At 43.7% G+C, this 16,928-nt stretch overlaps 1 protein-coding gene across 2 annotated transcripts in view; it reads left to right on the top strand.

Moving 5' to 3' along the window:
* atp2a3 (ATPase sarcoplasmic/endoplasmic reticulum Ca2+ transporting 3) overlaps window positions 1-16,585 on the top strand; it is a 46,467-nt gene extending 29,882 nt beyond the window's left edge. Inside the window, exons 9-22 of one of the 2 annotated variants that reach the window (XM_068729526.1) lie at window positions 2,864-2,952; window positions 3,769-3,871; window positions 4,634-4,765; window positions 6,352-6,468; window positions 6,589-6,807; window positions 7,088-7,423; window positions 8,313-8,533; window positions 8,633-8,835; window positions 9,718-9,803; window positions 10,244-10,377; window positions 11,084-11,201; window positions 12,158-12,275; window positions 12,467-12,500; window positions 12,619-16,585. In XM_068729526.1, the coding sequence (XP_068585627.1) occupies window positions 2,864-2,952; window positions 3,769-3,871; window positions 4,634-4,765; window positions 6,352-6,468; window positions 6,589-6,807; window positions 7,088-7,423; window positions 8,313-8,533; window positions 8,633-8,835; window positions 9,718-9,803; window positions 10,244-10,377; window positions 11,084-11,201; window positions 12,158-12,275; window positions 12,467-12,471 (1,881 nt within the window). In that variant the 3' untranslated portion in view covers window positions 12,472-12,500; window positions 12,619-16,585. The remainder of the gene's footprint in view (window positions 1-2,863; window positions 2,953-3,768; window positions 3,872-4,633; window positions 4,766-6,351; window positions 6,469-6,588; window positions 6,808-7,087; window positions 7,424-8,312; window positions 8,534-8,632; window positions 8,836-9,717; window positions 9,804-10,243; window positions 10,378-11,083; window positions 11,202-12,157; window positions 12,276-12,466; window positions 12,501-12,618) is intronic. The other variant, XM_068729525.1, reaches the window with a different exon arrangement.
* The last annotated feature ends 343 nt before the right edge of the window (window positions 16,586-16,928 follow it).

Here is a 16,928-nt window from a genome sequence, read left to right on the forward strand (position 1 = left end):
CAACAATACATTACATTACATTACAGTCATTTAGCAGACGCTTTTATCCAAAGCGACTTACAATAAGTGCATTCAACATTGGTAATCAAAAGAACTACTAGTCACCAGAAGTCATAAGTACATTTCCTTTTCCAAACAAGCATCTAAGAGCATGAAGCAGAGCATAACTCGGAGCCAAAGTACAGTGCAGAAACAAAGAAAAACAGTAAGTGCAAAAAGTAATACGAATAAAACCGTCTCGTCAGTGAGGAAGGGACGAATCCTCCTGATTTTGTAGAGCAGGAATCTGCAGGAGCGTGTAACGGATGAAATGTTTGCTGAGAATGACAGTTGGTCATCCAGGGTCACACCCAGGTTCCTCGCAGTCCGAGTCGGCGTCACCACGGTATCATCAATGGTGATGGACAGGTCCCGGTGCGGGCAACCCTTCCCCGGGAGGAACAGTAGCTCAGTTTTGTCTAGGTTGAGCTTGAGGTGGTGTGTCGTCATCCACTTCGAGATGTCAGCCAAACACGCAGCGATGCGCGTCTCCACTTGGGTGTCACCGGGGGCAAATGACAAGACCAGCTGGGTGTCATCGGCATAACAATAATGCTGGGTTACATGCATGCTTTGTTTTCTGTGAATCCCTTGTGCATACTTAGGCAATTCGGAATGGTGGACTTCGCCACTACAAAAACTACTGCAGTATATAAAGTTTTTTTATTTTCTTTTTTTACAGAAGGGGAATCAAATTGTTGGCTATATAATTTAATTAGCTACCACTTCAAGTCTCCATCTCTAGAGTGCCATTGTTTACTGCAGTTAAAGAAGGAAATGTTAATGTTGATGTCAAAAATTACAAATGCAAAATTGCATGTTTTCACAAAAGCTATAATCTCACAGAGGCTATAATCATGATTTAGTATGACAGCTATTTATAACTGACTTTCATCTTGTCCAGACTAGACTACATCAGTAGACTAAATGCGGTAACCCTGTTGCCGCAGTGTTGTTAAGGAACAATTACTCCATTAAAAGGCTAAAACCTACCTTTTAGGCTGATGTGTTAGAGGGACGACGGCTAGCTCTCATCTCAAGTCTGCCATCGATTTTGTGTTCCTTTTTAAATTGGTGGAGGCTGGAGAGTCAGTCGCACGCACACACACACTCTTAAGGAGGAAACCAAGTTTAACCAAATAACTGCTTCATTAATTCTTCAATCAGTCCGATTTAATGTAGTCTCCAACAGAGGTAAGCTTGTGTGTGTGTGTGTGTGTGTGTGTGTGTGTGTGTGTGTGTGTGTGTGTACTCTTTGCAGAACTTAAGTGTCAAGTTATAAAAATAAGTAATATAATATACGCTAAGCAACCGTGAAGCCCTGAGGAATAAAGACCGGTTCAAACCACGATCTGCATTTCATCAAAACTCTGCAAATGTGTGGAAAAAAAATGCCGACACATTTCATTCATTCTTCGTCTTGTTTTGGACATCGGCCACAGAAAAATGCATGTCAGTTTTTGCTGTACTCCAGCACACTGGGTGGTTTGAAATAAAACAATGATTTATATAATAATATAAAAAGAATATTAGAATGGAGGTCAAGGGCAGCCCTTAAGTCAGTTGTGAATGTATGTACAGTATGCCATTCAGATAAGGTGTGTAGATGCACACAGAGGCCTTGGGCTGTGAATTGTGATGTTTCTCATTCTTATAAACCACCAGCCACACTCCCTTCCTTTTATTAATATATATACTGTATATTTATATTAGTATTATCAGAGCATAATTCCTTGGGGAATTTCAGGAAAAAGAGTTACCAACAAGACAAAACTCCAGCTTTGTACCTCCTTCTCTGACTTCTTTGTTTTGATGATGAAGCTTTGCATGAAGACGTGTGAGCAATGCTACTCCCATGTCGCGTGCGTGTTTGTAAGAAATCATGGGGGAAGTCGTGACAGTACAGCGACTGCTGGAAAAGCAGATTTTCTTTGTGTCACCGGCCGTAGTTTGACCTCGACCTCCTGACCCTTTTTTACAGCCTGCAGAGTACTTCCTGTTTGCAGCTTCCTGTTTGATTTTCATAATGCCTCACAACCTTTAATTTATCGGAGCACGTAGAGAAGTAAGGCAAGAATAATTGCTCTTTTGTTACATACATCCAGCTTCTTAGTAAGTACACAAGATGCAGCCGTGGCTGTTTTTTAATTTTATAAGTGTTTTCTGACACCGTGGGGCGATGTGTGACGATACTGCCATGGCAGTAAATCAATTTTGACGGCTCGAGTTGTACTAACATCTCTACTACAATTCCACGTTGGCATACTGTGAAAACTAAGGTGTTATGTTACCTCTTTGAGCAGCTTAAGGACATTCCCACACCTTAAGAGCTGCCCACCACCACAACAACTGCTTTCAAATGAATAATTCGATGATTAACCCCTCGACCTGGGATTATGTAACTTTTTGAAAAGAACAAATAACTCATTATTTATTCTACAAATGAAAATTCATGAGCAATGATACGCTCCCTTGTTGTTATTTCTACCACAGCCTTACTTACATGATTTTGTAGGTGCACCATTACACAAAATGTGAATATTCCAATAGTCCTGTTATTCATTTTATACACGTTTTCAAACATGGTAAGTCACAATCTATAATATTTGACCTTCTAAATTACAGATATACATTTATAATGGCAGTGTTATTGATGAAAATATATTTGTCTGCTTGCGAGCGACATGCTTTGATAGTTAATCCACTGGTAGGTTCAATAGGGTTGTAGGCAATAAAGTTTCCTTTAAAATATTTTTTTTTTACTGTAATCATTATTAATATGACTTTAGCTACACTGACTCTGTTTGCTTTTTCTCCTCTCCAGATGTTTGTTGCAGACAAGGTGGAAGCTTCAAGCTGCAGCCTCCACGAGTTCTCCATAACTGGTTCTACATATGCCCCTGAGGGACAAATGTGAGTGTCACAGTTTCAACATGTATTACTTGCATCGGTGGAAAGTCTGTCCTCCCTAACTCCTTCATTCTATGAAACATGTCTGAGTGCCTCTCAAATTTCACCAAAAAAATGTACATTGAACTGGAAGAACCTCCACACCCTCTTTCCTCTCATCCTGGCTCTGATACAAAGAAAATCAGAATTGCTTCTCTTTTTTTTGCATAGAAATGTAGTCAAGCAAGCTATGATGTTGATCTCTGGTCTAATGATCCCCCCCAAAAAAAATGATAGCTGTGCTTCATGTTGCTATGGCAATGTCTGCAATAACCGGGGAAATAGTTAGAAACCCTAGATGTTGTTTTGTGTGTAGTACTTGTGTGTTATTTTTTTTCAATTTTGTCATGATTTTGATCTCTGACATAGAATGCGTTTTTATATCTTAGTAAATGTGCATCTGTGGAGGAATGTAGGCGGCCAGTCATTAGGCAGGAGAAGGATTCTACTTGTGTTTGCATGTTGTTTATTTAGCTGTTTGGTGAGTACAGTGTTCTGACTCTGCATGAACCTGTTGATTTCATAACCGCAGAGTGTGGGTAATTGTGTGGGAGCTTCGCTAGCAACGGTTGCAGTCTCTACTGGGAAGGGATCCACAGTTGTCATGTAATCCGCACTGCTTGTCAGGAACACACACACACACACACACACACACACACACACAGACAGTTTACTACCAAACAACCACTGTTTCTTCAGTCAACTTTGGAATGCTAAACAATTGAACTGTCTCTCACTCATAAATATTGATTAGGTTTTTCCCTTGTGTTTTGCTTCCAGACTGAAAGGAGACCGGCCCATCCAGTGTGGAGACTATGATGGACTTTTGGAGTTAGCCATTGTGTGCTCTATGTGCAATGACTCTTCACTGGATTACAATGAGGTCATTAGCACGCACGCACACACGCACACACACACACACACACACACCTATATGTATAGGTATAATTTGTTTCCTCTATTCCTGACGCAATTTTAAATTTTCATGCAAATCAAACCCATCTGTGACACATGCAGCATTGTGTTTCTTTGCAAATGCCAGTATGTAGATACACACACTGCAACGACTCCATAAACGGTAGAAATGGAATACAAACGCATTACAAAAAGTAATTCTCTTCTCTCCTTCTTCTGAGCTAATTTTTCTCTGGTTTGGATTGCTTTTCTCACCTCTTTGTCATCACCATGGTATCATGGTAACCGCGCTGAGAAGCAAGGCCAGCGATGAGGCACTTTTCCACTCGTATGCATCCTCCCAGACTAACTGTTTCTGTTCTCGTAACCGGTCGTTTTGCCACCAATTTTCTACGTTTTTTTAATAAAGGCCCTGCGGAGTGAGGGAGATCAAAGTGTGCTAAACCAGGGGAGAGAGGGGAGCTCTGTATTTTATTGGCGAGTCACACCAACAAATGATGTGTGGTGCGCCATTAGTGGTCCACTTTGCATGTAGGAAGTTTGCAGAGGAAGAGGGGAATGACCTGAAGATTCACTCACAGCATGTGTGTTGGGTAGTGCTTCTTCAAAAGGGTTGTTCACATTTAACAATGGAGGCTGTTTCTCCTCACGTTTGATCTAAAATGTGTCACCATAAAGGGGTCTGACATCTATAAACAGCATGTGTTGATGCATTTCTGTTCTCTCGTAGGCCAAAGGGGTTTATGAAAAGGTGGGTGAAGCCACAGAGACGGCTCTCACAACCTTGGTGGAGAAGATGAACGCCTTCAAGACTGACCTGTCCGGGCTCAGCAAGGTGGAACGCGCCGGTGCCTGTAACTCGGTAAGCTTTGTGTGGAGATGTCTTGTCTGTGGTAAAAAGGAACTTCAGGGGTGCCCCCAGTAACACACCTGGTAGACCCCACACCATGTACTAAGGCTGAGTCCTTAACACAGGCCCGGGTTAGAATCCGATCCGCTGCCCTTTGCTGCATCTTGTCCCCTTTCTCTCCCCCTTTCTCTTTGTTCCTCATTTCTGCTTTACGCTCACGGCTAGAGGCTAGATCAGCTGCTACGAGCATACCACACCCGTATCTCTGACCCAACTGTCGGTGGTCAAGTTGTATTATGGGTAATGTTGGCGCCAAGTTTTGACAAGAAAGAAGAATGTGTAGAATAAACAAGACAATATCTCTGGTTCTGCATCAATTTTATTCAAACTTTTTTGACAGTGTTTTAGGAGTGCAACGCTAACTCTGCGGAGTAGTCGTTTAATGTCTGATCAATGCTTCATGAGGCATTAAAACTGTCTGATCAGTATAGTACTCATCTTCATCCATTCATCGACAGTGAGCATATTGTTTGCTTCAATGTAGTCTCGCATAGCTAGCACGCTAGCTCCCGCTATCTTGCTTGCGCAGATAGCGAAAGGGGGAGGAGAATACCGTGTGAGATCCGCAGCCAATGGCAGGCCCACACCCACAGGCAACATCCGATGAGTCAGACCAGCTTCAACTTATCTGCTGCAGGCTTTGCACTTCTCAGCATGAAAGTGAGAGAGACTGTAATTGCTCTGCTCATTATGCCATACGGTACGCTGCCTGGTTGTGGGGATGACATAATGACCTAGCGTGTCCCCTGGTTATAATAATTTGTTCCAGATTATTTAAGCATTGTTTTATTTATAAAGACTTGCAATGAGTCAACTAGCTCAGGGTTTCTTTACTCGAGGGCTGTTTAATCAAGCTCAAGATTGTTGATAGGCACATGTTTGACATCAGGCAGTGAACCTGTGAGTGTTTAAAATAGTCAAAATGTAGTTTACGACAGATCCAAAGACAGCAGGCCTACCCATGCGTTGCTTTGAGTGTAGGTAAATTTTGCACAAAGCTAGAGAGGAGAGGTTTGTCATATGTTTGAAGTCTGACAGACCGTGTGTGCATCTCAGGCATGGTGTTAACCTTTCAGCCTTTTAAGTGTAGTGGGATAAGCACAGACTGAACTAGAGAGACACCTACTGGTGGAACAGAACGTGACATTAAACGCAGATGATGCTGTATGTAATGAGAAGGGATGTTTCTAGGCTTTTGAGTTCCTTCTAGTTAGCCTTTTGCTATTATTTTCTACATACTTCCAGCTGTTGTCGCTAGCCGTCCTCAGCCAGGTCTACATTATCACCATGTGCTGTTGTGCAGAGACATCTGAGGCGGCAGCCAGACATCCAGACAAGGTGGTTGAGTGCTCGGTCTAAAGTGTTATCCTTCAGCTGTCAGTAGTTCAGCCAAACCTCTCAGTCAGCCACTGGCTGCCGGCCTGACAGCTGCTCTCAAATACAGCTACTTAGCTCTGCCTCTAAGTTCTGCCTCTTAGTCACTTTTTTCTTCTCCTCATTTCTACTCTTTTCTCAATCTCTTGTTTTTTATCCATCAGGTGATCAAGCAGTTAATGAAAAAAGAGTTCACCCTGGAGTTCTCCCGTGACCGCAAGTCCATGTCTGTTTACTGCACCCCCGTCAAGCCGGGCTCCCAGAGCAAGATGTTCATCAAGGCAAGAATGAATGATATGATCACAAACACACACACACACAGACGTGCTTTTCATCACTTCCATTCGTCGGCGTCGCTGCTTGACGTTCTTCTCTTGTGTCAATGTGGTTCCTCCTTACAGGGCGCTCCAGAGAGTGTGATTGAGCGCTGTCAGTACCTGCGGGTGGGAACAGGGAAAGTGACACTGACGCCAGCCCTGCGCGACCAGCTGCTGTCCAAGATCAGGGACTGGGGGACAGGCAGGGACACCCTGCGCTGCCTGGCCCTGGCCACTCACGACATCCCACCGCGTAAAGAGGATATGGACTTGGAGAATTCCAACAAGTTTGCAGAGTATGAGGTAAAGCAGATGTTTGTCTCAGGAGCCAATTTGTTCTAATAAGCTCTTATTAAAGTCATATGGAGTAAAACACACAACACACTGGATTTAAATATTTTTGCATTGTTAAATGTGATTTTGCATGAGGTTTCCTTACTTCTGCAACAGAACTGATAAGTTTCACTTGGGCTCTGTGTTAATTAACGAGCTTTAGAGGTGCTGGTAGATTCTGTTTTCAGATATCGTCATGTGCGACCTAATCCCCCTCTCTCTTTACTTTTCTCTCTCTGTTCACGATCAGTTGGGTCTCACATTTGTTGGCTGCGTGGGCATGCTGGACCCGCCCAGGAAGGAGGTGATCGGCTCGGTGAAGCTCTGCAACGAGGCGGGCATACGCGTCATCATGATCACGGGGGACAACAAGGGCACGGCCGTGGCCATCTGCAGACGAATTGGCATCTTCGGCGAGGATGAGGAGGTGACTGGGAAGGCCTACACGGGCCGCGAGTTCGACGACCTCCCGCCGGAAGCCCAGAGAGAGGCCGTCAAACGGGCGCGATGCTTCGCCCGCGTCGAGCCGGCCCACAAGTCTAAGATCGTCGGATACCTGCAGGCGTTTGATGAGATCACTGCCATGGTGAGGAGAAGGTGGATGCACCACTTCCTGCACTGGCACACACCGCCTTCAACTTTTTTCTCTGCTTCCTGCAAATCCACACATTGTATATTTCCTTTGTGACATGTTTCTTTATGCCTGTTTCAAGGGAGGGGGGTGAGGGAGTCATTCTTTTATGTGTGTTATGTGAATGACTTGAAAAATGCATTAGAGGAGGCCGGTGAGGCGTGACATGCTTCAGGTGTCTGCGAGGCTGCTCTCTCAGACACCGCTATCAAAAGCTGTCATCTCGGGCACGCTCTGCTGCTTCCTATCTGACACACGTCTCAGAAGAGGGGTTGATCCGAGGGGTGGATGGGAGGGAGGGAGGCTGCAATATCACCATTTGCCTGTCAGAGTAACCGGAGCAGTCTAGAGCCGCTCCAGGCCCTGCCATGACAGATTGATACACTGCTTTTGCTTTTCCCTGTCTGGATCTGAAACGATAATGCGACTGTGCACAGTGAGATAGTGGTTTGTTTTCAGTCATCGTTAGTTTGTTCGACTATCTCTGTTTGAAGAATAATCACCCCATTATTTGTAATGTGGGCTCAATATCAAGCTGAAGCAGTTTACTTTACTTTTATCCCTCAAAGAGGTTTCTTCAGCTTTTTGCTCCCCGAAAATATTCTCTTTATTTGACACTAGTTCTTTATGCTGCAGCAGTGTCCATAAAATCTGCCTCTGTTTACAAGTTTTGTCGTAGCCTGAGAAAAAAATAAAAAAGGTATTCAAATTATTGGGCTTGACATTCACGTCTGCATACATAAGTCATGTTTTGGGACTGTTTAAGTAACCAGAATTTTAATACAATCCTGTGAGTCTGGTTTTCCGATGCATCTATGAGAGATGAGTTTTTTTCTCGTCGCAGACGGGAGATGGTGTGAACGACGCTCCGGCCCTGAAAAAAGCAGAAATCGGCATCGCCATGGGCTCCGGCACAGCGGTGGCCAAGTCGGCGTCTGAGATGGTGCTGTCGGACGATAACTTCTCCACCATAGTGGCCGCCGTGGAGGAGGGCAGAGCCATCTACAACAACATGAAGCAGTTCATCAGATACCTCATCTCCTCTAACGTGGGAGAAGTGGTCTGGTGAGGAACACATACACACACACACACGCACACACTGAGACGCATGTCTTCACCTTCAGTCGGCTGATGTGTGTGTTTCTCCTCACTGTCCATCTCCAGCATCTTCCTGACCGCCATCCTTGGTCTCCCGGAGGCTTTGATTCCAGTCCAGCTGCTGTGGGTGAACCTGGTGACCGACGGCCTGCCGGCCACCGCCCTGGGCTTTAACCCCCCAGACCTGGACATCATGGACAAACCCCCCCGCAACCCCAAGGAGCCTCTCATCTCTGGCTGGCTCTTCTTCAGATATATGGCCATTGGAGGTAGCTTTAGCTCAATGTGTGATCAAGTCAGGAGTATAGACGGGTTTGCAGTCTACAATTGAGGATGGGTCGAACAAAAGTTGCTGGAATATCATGATATATGGACATTTTCAATATTTAGAATGCTGAGAATAGTAAAATTACTTTTTAGAAGTGCCTTTTTGTAGACATCTATCGACTAGCTATCATGACACATAGAATTCCAGGGGAAAAAGTCAGCTACTTTCAGCACTCTTAGCATGTCATCCTGGTTAGTTTTGTGGACTCCCTCTGACCTCACGTTAACCACATTCATGTGAACACGATATCTCAGGAATGCCTTAAAGGAACAGTGTGTGAGGTTTAGTGGCATCTAGTGGTGAGGTTTCAGATGGCAAGCAACAACACGACCCTCCGCTCACCCCTTCCTTTCCAAGCATTAAAAGCAATTACATTCAGAACAGGATTCAAATTTATTTATATTTTAAATATTGCTTCTAGAGCAGCAACAGTAATGTTTGAAACCGCAGTGTCACTTTATAAAGTCATTACTATCTCACTGGAAACAAATCTAAGATGTCAATAAAAGAAATAACATTCCTGAGTGAAGTTTATAAATGATAATAATCAATAATGAAGAACCAAGACATCAGATAGTATCAGTCATTCCTCCTGTCCTCCGGGCTGCTTTATCTCAACCAGCAGAGAAGTTTACAAAAACAAACTAAACAGAATGGTAAACTTCAGACAGCCAACTTCTGTTACAGCATTGTAAAAAAAAAAAATGCTTTTGGCCGATCTTTTGTGCTGTGCTTATGTAAACACTCAACTGACTGGGTTGGTGGTCAAAGGTGGAGGCATACAACTGTGAGGCGGTAATTCTATTTTTTGTTTCTCCTGCAGGATATGTGGGTCTTGGAACAGTGGGTGCTGCCACATGGTGGTACCTGTTTGATGAAGAAGGCCCACAAGTGTCTTTCTATCAGCTGGTGAGTAACAAACCGTCGCTCTGCTCTGTCTGTCTTCCTTAATTTGTCTCAGAATGTAGTTTTTGTTTTTCTGTTATATTTTGATATGCACCCCCTTGCAGCTTTCTGGAGACAACAATGTTTGGCGATCCCAGTGGTGTACAGAAATAGAAAGGGAAGTAAGACCCATGTGGCGTGATTGCACTCGGGGGGGTGGGGACGAGGCCGTGGTTCTGCAGCTGTTCCCCCATCAGATCTGAGCGCCATCAAACCAGGTCGCAGGGGTCCCGGAGACTTCCTGCCGACACACACGCAAGCGCAGACGCTCGCGCAGACACTCGCACACACGCTCTTAATCCTGCTCCGTCTCTCTCTCTCTCTCTCTCTCTCTCTCTCTCTCTCTCTCTCTCTCTCTCTCTCTCTCTCTCTCTCTCTCTCTCTCTCTCTCTCTCTCTCTACAGAGACACTTCATGCAGTGTACCGAGGACAACCCCATGTTCCAGGGCGTAGACTGCGAGGTGTTTGAATCTCGCTACCCCACAACCATGGCCCTGTCCGTGCTGGTCACGATCGAAATGTTCAACTCTCTCAACAGGTCAGTCGTCCTCTGCTGCGATGTCGGGGCAGATGCTCCGTAAATATCAGATATTTATTAAAAAGAAGACACTGTCGTCCAACAGACAGCACTCCCCTTTGGGATGGAATGACCCGGCCGTTGGAGGGATAACAGCACAGTCTCCATACATCACAAACTTGTTTTTTTAACTGCTGAATCACTTAGTGTTGCTGTTTGTAATGCCTGTGTATTTTATAATCTGCTGTTGGTGAATGTGGCTGAGGACTCAGCCACAGATCTTATTAAATGGAATAACGGCTATTTAGGGAGGCAGAAATTAAAGGGAACAGTGGTATGAAGCGAAAGCTCCCAGTGTTTTTGCCAGGATTGCTCATGGAGCAAGTCGGTCACTGGCTCCCTATAGAAACACATGGTAATGTCTCATTTAGGAAAGAATCTGAGAGAGGGAAGGTTAAAATGTTATCCCCGACCAAGACAGTGACTTTACACATGCTAACCTGGTTGCTATCGCCCATATAAGGAGGCAGACTTGTTGTTCCGATGCATTTAGTGACAAATTGAATGTCTTAAATCGTAATGTGGTTGAAACCTTGTGAGCTTGCCAGAGTCCTTCTCATTTGATCTTTGCAACGTGATAAAACAACTTCCATGTAAGTCCCTGACGTCAGGTTGAGCAGTTGAATCGTCAACATGTTTTGATCTAATCCATCTTATTCTCCGCCAGTTTGTCTGAGAACCAGTCCCTGCTCAGGATGCCTCCCTGGGTCAACATTTGGCTGTTGGGAGCCATCATCCTCTCCCTCTCCCTCCACTTCTTAATCCTTTACGTGGAGCCTCTGCCGGTAAGTGTTCATCCACTGAGACACCAGTGAGCCTAATGTGGATCTATTGGGTGTTGCTGCTAATCACACATATTATGGTTCCAGATGATAGATTCTTCTTGACAGTTTTGTGTTTCTAATGGCAAACTATACCATGAGAGACAAGTACAGTGGCCCCTGAAAGCTCAACGCACTGCAACCTGAGAGACAGATAAACCGAATACTGAGAACACCACCAAATGCAGAATCACTGCAAATTGCACAACAACAGAAGTTTCCAGGTGTCACCAAGTATGGCGGTCATGTCCGTCCCTTTTTAGTGTCCCCTGAAAACTTCTTTTCTGTTGTGATACCTCTATTTGCAACGTTTAGTTTTTTTCTAAATGCTGCACGTGTTTTCTTCATTAGCTTGTGTTTATTTTTTTCATCAAGCAATACTTGACTAAATGAATGACTGTGTGTATTATCAATTACTCACCCCATGTTGCCTTGAATTGTTTTTCTCTCATACCTCACTATACGTTGAAATGGAGAATTAAATCAGTTGGGACTCGTCTGCACGAGCAAGCGTGAGACTGTTTTTAACCGTAAGTGTTTTAAGTACTTATGTTTTAGCAAAGATGCAAGTGTTTGGAAGTACTGAGCATACGACTGGATTAAGAAGAATAGGATTGCACCGCACACATTTTGTGAGTTTGTGAACGGATGTTTTGATATAGTTTTGCTTTTGTTAGATACCATTGATCAAGATTGTTTTTTTTAACCATTTTTGGATTCTTTGTTCACCGTGAAGGCATGAGAGAAAAGCATTTTCTTCAAGGTAGCACAGGGTGAGTAACTGTTATACGAAAGGTTATTTCGTGGGTGAAGTACTCCTTATAGTTGCATTGCGATTGAACTATCGGGGCCGAGAGAGAAAAGCCTTCATTGCATTTCATTGTCCAGCATTTCTGACAGTTATTTCCTCTGCCCTTCAGTTGATCTTCCAGGTGACCCCGCTGCACTGGTACCAGTGGATCGTGGTCCTGAAGATTTCCATCCCAGTCATCCTCCTGGATGAGGTACTGAAATACATCTCCAGGAACCATCTAGAAGGTATGTGGAGCCTCTTTGGTCCACTTCAACCCACAGAAGTGTGTGTGTGTGTGTGTGTGTGTGTGTGTGTGTGTGTGTGTGTGTGTGGAATGAGTCTGAAATGTAAAGTCAGTGAATGTTGTTAAAAATCTGATTTTGACTGACGAGTCTCTCTATCTGATCTTTTTTTCTCTCCTGCATTTCTAATTCAGCCTAAGCTCTTTTTATCTCACCTTCTGTGAAAAGGTACTCTATTTCCAACATCTTCATGCCTCCTTCCCTCTCCTTTTAGAAAGAGCTATAGACTGATCTCTCTTTTTACTACGTCTTTTAAATGATGCGTTTGTTTTTAAATCCCCGGCAGGTGATGAGGAGAAGAAATACCGGAGGAGGTGGCAGCAGCTGAACTAAGACCTCTCCCTCAACACACTCGCACACTTAGACACACGCCTACCGTCTTCCCTTTAGGAGCTAGAAACCTTTCCTCTCCCCCTGTCCTCATTCCCAACTCCTACATGTCCGAAAAAAAAAATACAAAAAAATGACACCACTATCAATGAGCAGGACTCGCATGAGAGCGAGTGCGCAAGAAAGAGTCGCATGCACGTTTTCCAGCGAGCATGGCTTTGTACAAGTGTGTGAGTAAATGACGTGTGTGTGTGTGTGTGTGTGTGTGTGTGTGTGTGTGTGTGTGTGTGTGTGTGCATACAGACAGATGCAGGCCTGTCTTTATAGTATAGAAACATCTGCCGAGAAGAAGGGGGAAAAAAAGAAGATAAAACTGACCATGGCTCTTTTTTTTTTTTTTTTTTTTTTTTTTTTTTTTTTAAGATTTCTGCTCATTGTTTTTTTGGCTGTACAGTACAAAGGAGAGGGAGGACAGGGGAACGGGGGTTGAGAATACTGGGCGGGAGGGGAGAGGGAGGGAAATTAGAAATTAGCACCAAAACAGAGATTGAGAGGCCTGTCGTGGAGAAGAGACTGGTGTCCACACCTGCAGAGGAAGAGCGTCAGCAGGAATGTGGAAGGTAACAGTAGTAGTCTTTTTCTTTTTTTTTTCCCGCCCGAGTGTGCATCCTCACAAACATTACGTGTGAGGTACCACCCAGGCTTCTGCCACCCACACTACCGGCAGTGACTTCCAGCCTAGCTCCGCCTTCTCGGCACAACAAAATTGTAACTATGGCCAGTTTGTCACAGTGCTGCTCCTTTGTCGCCCCTCGTCTTCACTCTCCCCTTGATCGCGTTTTTTATTCCCGTCTTGCTCTCTCTTCCTCTCTGTCTCTCTTTTCCGGCTCTCTGTGGAGGGAGGCGTCTGTGGGGCCCGGTGGGGGGGAGGGGGGTTTCAAGAACGTCATCGGGCGCTTTAGTTGGAGATGTTGCTCCGCCTAAAGGTGTGAATAGCTTTCGCTGCTTGGCCGCTTCTTTCGCCTCTTACATTCGAGGAGCTGAGGTCAGCTCACGGACTTGGCAAACATATACATATATAAAACATATATAAATAAATAAATATGTCAAACAGCAACCGAACCAGCATATCAGTAGTCGTCAGCCAGTCCACCCAGCTGGTCCTGCTAAGCCTAACTTTACCATCCATCTGCTATCAGACTTTAGCTGTCAAACATCTAAACTGAAGGCAGATCGGGGCAGGAGGATGAAGCTCCATGACATTTTGTGCATAATAATTGTCTCTGAGCCTCGTGTAGTTGATCTACCCTTTTTAATTTAATCAGTTATTCCGTACCCTGCACCTGTGTGTGTGTGTGTGTGTGTGTGTGTGTGTGTGTGTGTGTGTGTGTGTGTGTGTGTGTGTGTGTGTGTGTGTGTGTGTGTGTGTGTGTGTGTGTGTGTGTGTGTGTGTGTGATGGCAAGTAAACTGCTCGACTGTGTTAGTCTCACTTGGTCATGAATCATTGAGCGTTGAGCACATTCAACGTCCATGCCCGATACAGCCCACTGCACCTCCACATTGAATATGTGGTCGACATGAATGTGTTTCTGCGAGCCCCCAACTGCCGCCACTCTCACTCATATGTGCTCCAACAGTGAGATCCTTGGTTCGAGGTCTGAAAGATTCTGAATGTCCCCCCTGGTCTGAGGCATGTTTAATAGGAATCTCTTTTTTTTTTGTGCTTCGTGCGCTGCTCCCTCAGCTCCTCCTGCTCTCTCAGTGCTTCAGCAACTCACTTTGGTATTGTTTTATAACGACTTAATAGTAATGTATTTGACTGAATGAACGCACGCGGTTTGGATTGTGTCTTTAAGTCTTAATTATGGGTTTATGTGTTGGGGCCCTGGGGCACTGCGGACTGGGTTCAGTGGTGTCTTTGGTCTCTAATTGTGTCCATAAGGGACAGAGGAGTGTGCACATTCAAACAAAAATAATCCCGCTGGGTCAAAAACAATTCAAAGGAATTTGATAACGCCACGAGATCTTGACACAATGTGCAGATCTTTCTTCCTTTTCATTCCTTTTCTTGCCTCCGCACTAGTGTGACATAGAAGAGCATGGTTTAGAATCTAAAAGGAAAGTCCGTCCTTCAACACTTCCAACATTAATGACCAATCTGCTACTGCTCACAAGACTGTATGTAGTTGTATTCATCCATTTTGTTGCCTGGTGATGTTTTATTTCTTACTCCAGAGCATAACTAGCCAAACTTAGATGGCGTGACATCATCGAGTGCAGATATTTTCTGTTTGACATGCTCTCTGGAGCCATTGTTGGAAATGTACGGTAAGAAATCGCTCACTTAAAAGGGACATATCATGAAAAACTCTCTCTGTGCTTGTGCAAACACATTTGGGTATCCGGAGTGCCTGCCAACAGACAAACTGTGACATAAAACAACCCAGTCAGTTATTTTTGTGGACTGTGTAGATCAGAAGACATGTGCTTCAACAAGCCATTCACATGTCTCCCCTTCCCATGTCACATGCAGGCTCGTTACAATGTATCCGAGTATCTCCATCCACGGCTTGACAACTACCTTTGCAAAGATGTGCCATATTTTTTTTGCAAACCAATCAGACCAGACTGGGCTTTTTTTGGGTAGGGGTTCTTAAAGAGACAGGCGCCGAAACAGAGCGTTTAAGTCTAAGGATGAATGCAGCTGTATTCAGATGGACAGTATGAGAAAAATAATGTTTTTTTACATTAAAGCATGTAAACATGTTCTGGCAGAAGACTGAAATACAAGTATGAACTTGGAAATGAACATGTTATGTCCCCTTTAAGTAGAAGTTGACCAAGACAATTGAGAGAAAGTACCCTATAGAGACATCACCAGATTGAAAAACACTCCTGATGACAGTGTGAGAAGATTTAAGGGTGGAATATTCCTTCTAATTTTATTCCAGAATCTGGATATTGTCTGTAATGAATGGCTTTTTGTTTCACCACCATGTGAATGTGGCACCTCTGTCCAGACCAGCAGACCACTTGTCCCTGTCCCAGGTCTCCATGGCTCTGTAACATGCTGGCACTCTGGCCACCATGCACTATAGGTCTGTATAGCCTTGTTATTTACTACTGAATCCTCAACTCTGTACAGAAGATGAGAATATGATCGCATGGCACCTTGTTACTGTAATAATAACCTATACAGTATATAATATTTAATTTTTTTGATAACTTACATCAATGAAACCTACTTACCAACAACACACAGACCTGCAAGAAACCATTTTTTATTTTTCTTTGAGCACAAGGTATCTAAGGATCTCCTTTTATTTGTTATTGTTTTATAGAATAGAGAGGTTGTTTCTTCATTTTTCCCATTTGGTTTTTACAGTTGCTGGGGTTTTGTGTCTTTTACTGTAGGGGGAAAAAAAAGAATATGACGTTATCGTGTTTAAGATAGACAAGAATCATGCTTACGCTAATTAATGACGATGACGCTGATCATGTCAGTGATGGTTATCCGGTGCGAGAATGTTCAAGAATTTGTGAATGAACTGTGTCTGGTTTACACTGAGCGATAAGCAGTGATGGATTATGAAGTTTTATGACTGTACATTGAAGGGCTTGGTGTGGATGCAGGCTCTGGAGATCCCCGACAATCCGTTTGGGTCTGATATCTCCTCTAGAATGGTACTCAAGGTCCTCCACCATCTGTTAAAGAATAACAACCTTTACTGACAGTGAAGGAGTGATTAGCCTCATATGAATAACATCTTGTTCTGTCTGTATAGAAAAGTAAACGGTCTCTAGAGCCTGAGTTCACCTCTGAGAAATAAAAAAGGATTCTCTGTATTGCCTTGTTAATATTGATTGTGGACACATAATTTTATAAATGACAAAGACGTGGAAATAAAGATAATTTATCTTATTTATTCAGAGGTTGTGTTCTTTTTTTATTTACTGTATTAAATCTGAGAATATGAAACCGTTTTCTTTGGAACATTGCAAACTAGCAATGAGCTGACATTTATTTTAATTCAAAACCAATTATACAATAAGCAAAATAACATACGGGTATTCAAAAGGAAAATACTACAACAAAAACTTTTCAATTAAGATCCCAGACAGCTCAATCAAATCGTCACCTCAGACCTGCAAACATTAGGTGGTGATGAACAGAACTGTGTATAATGAGAACAAATATGTAATGCTTTCTGCTCATTTCATCATTCATTAGCATCAGACCACACCAGCTGTAATATTCAGACATC

Source organism: Cebidichthys violaceus, unplaced genomic scaffold (assembly GCF_023349555.1).
Source record: "Cebidichthys violaceus isolate CVI_PGR_0920_01 unplaced genomic scaffold, fCebVio1.0.p SCAF_46, whole genome shotgun sequence".
Taxonomy (NCBI): Eukaryota; Metazoa; Chordata; class Actinopteri; order Perciformes; family Stichaeidae; genus Cebidichthys; species Cebidichthys violaceus.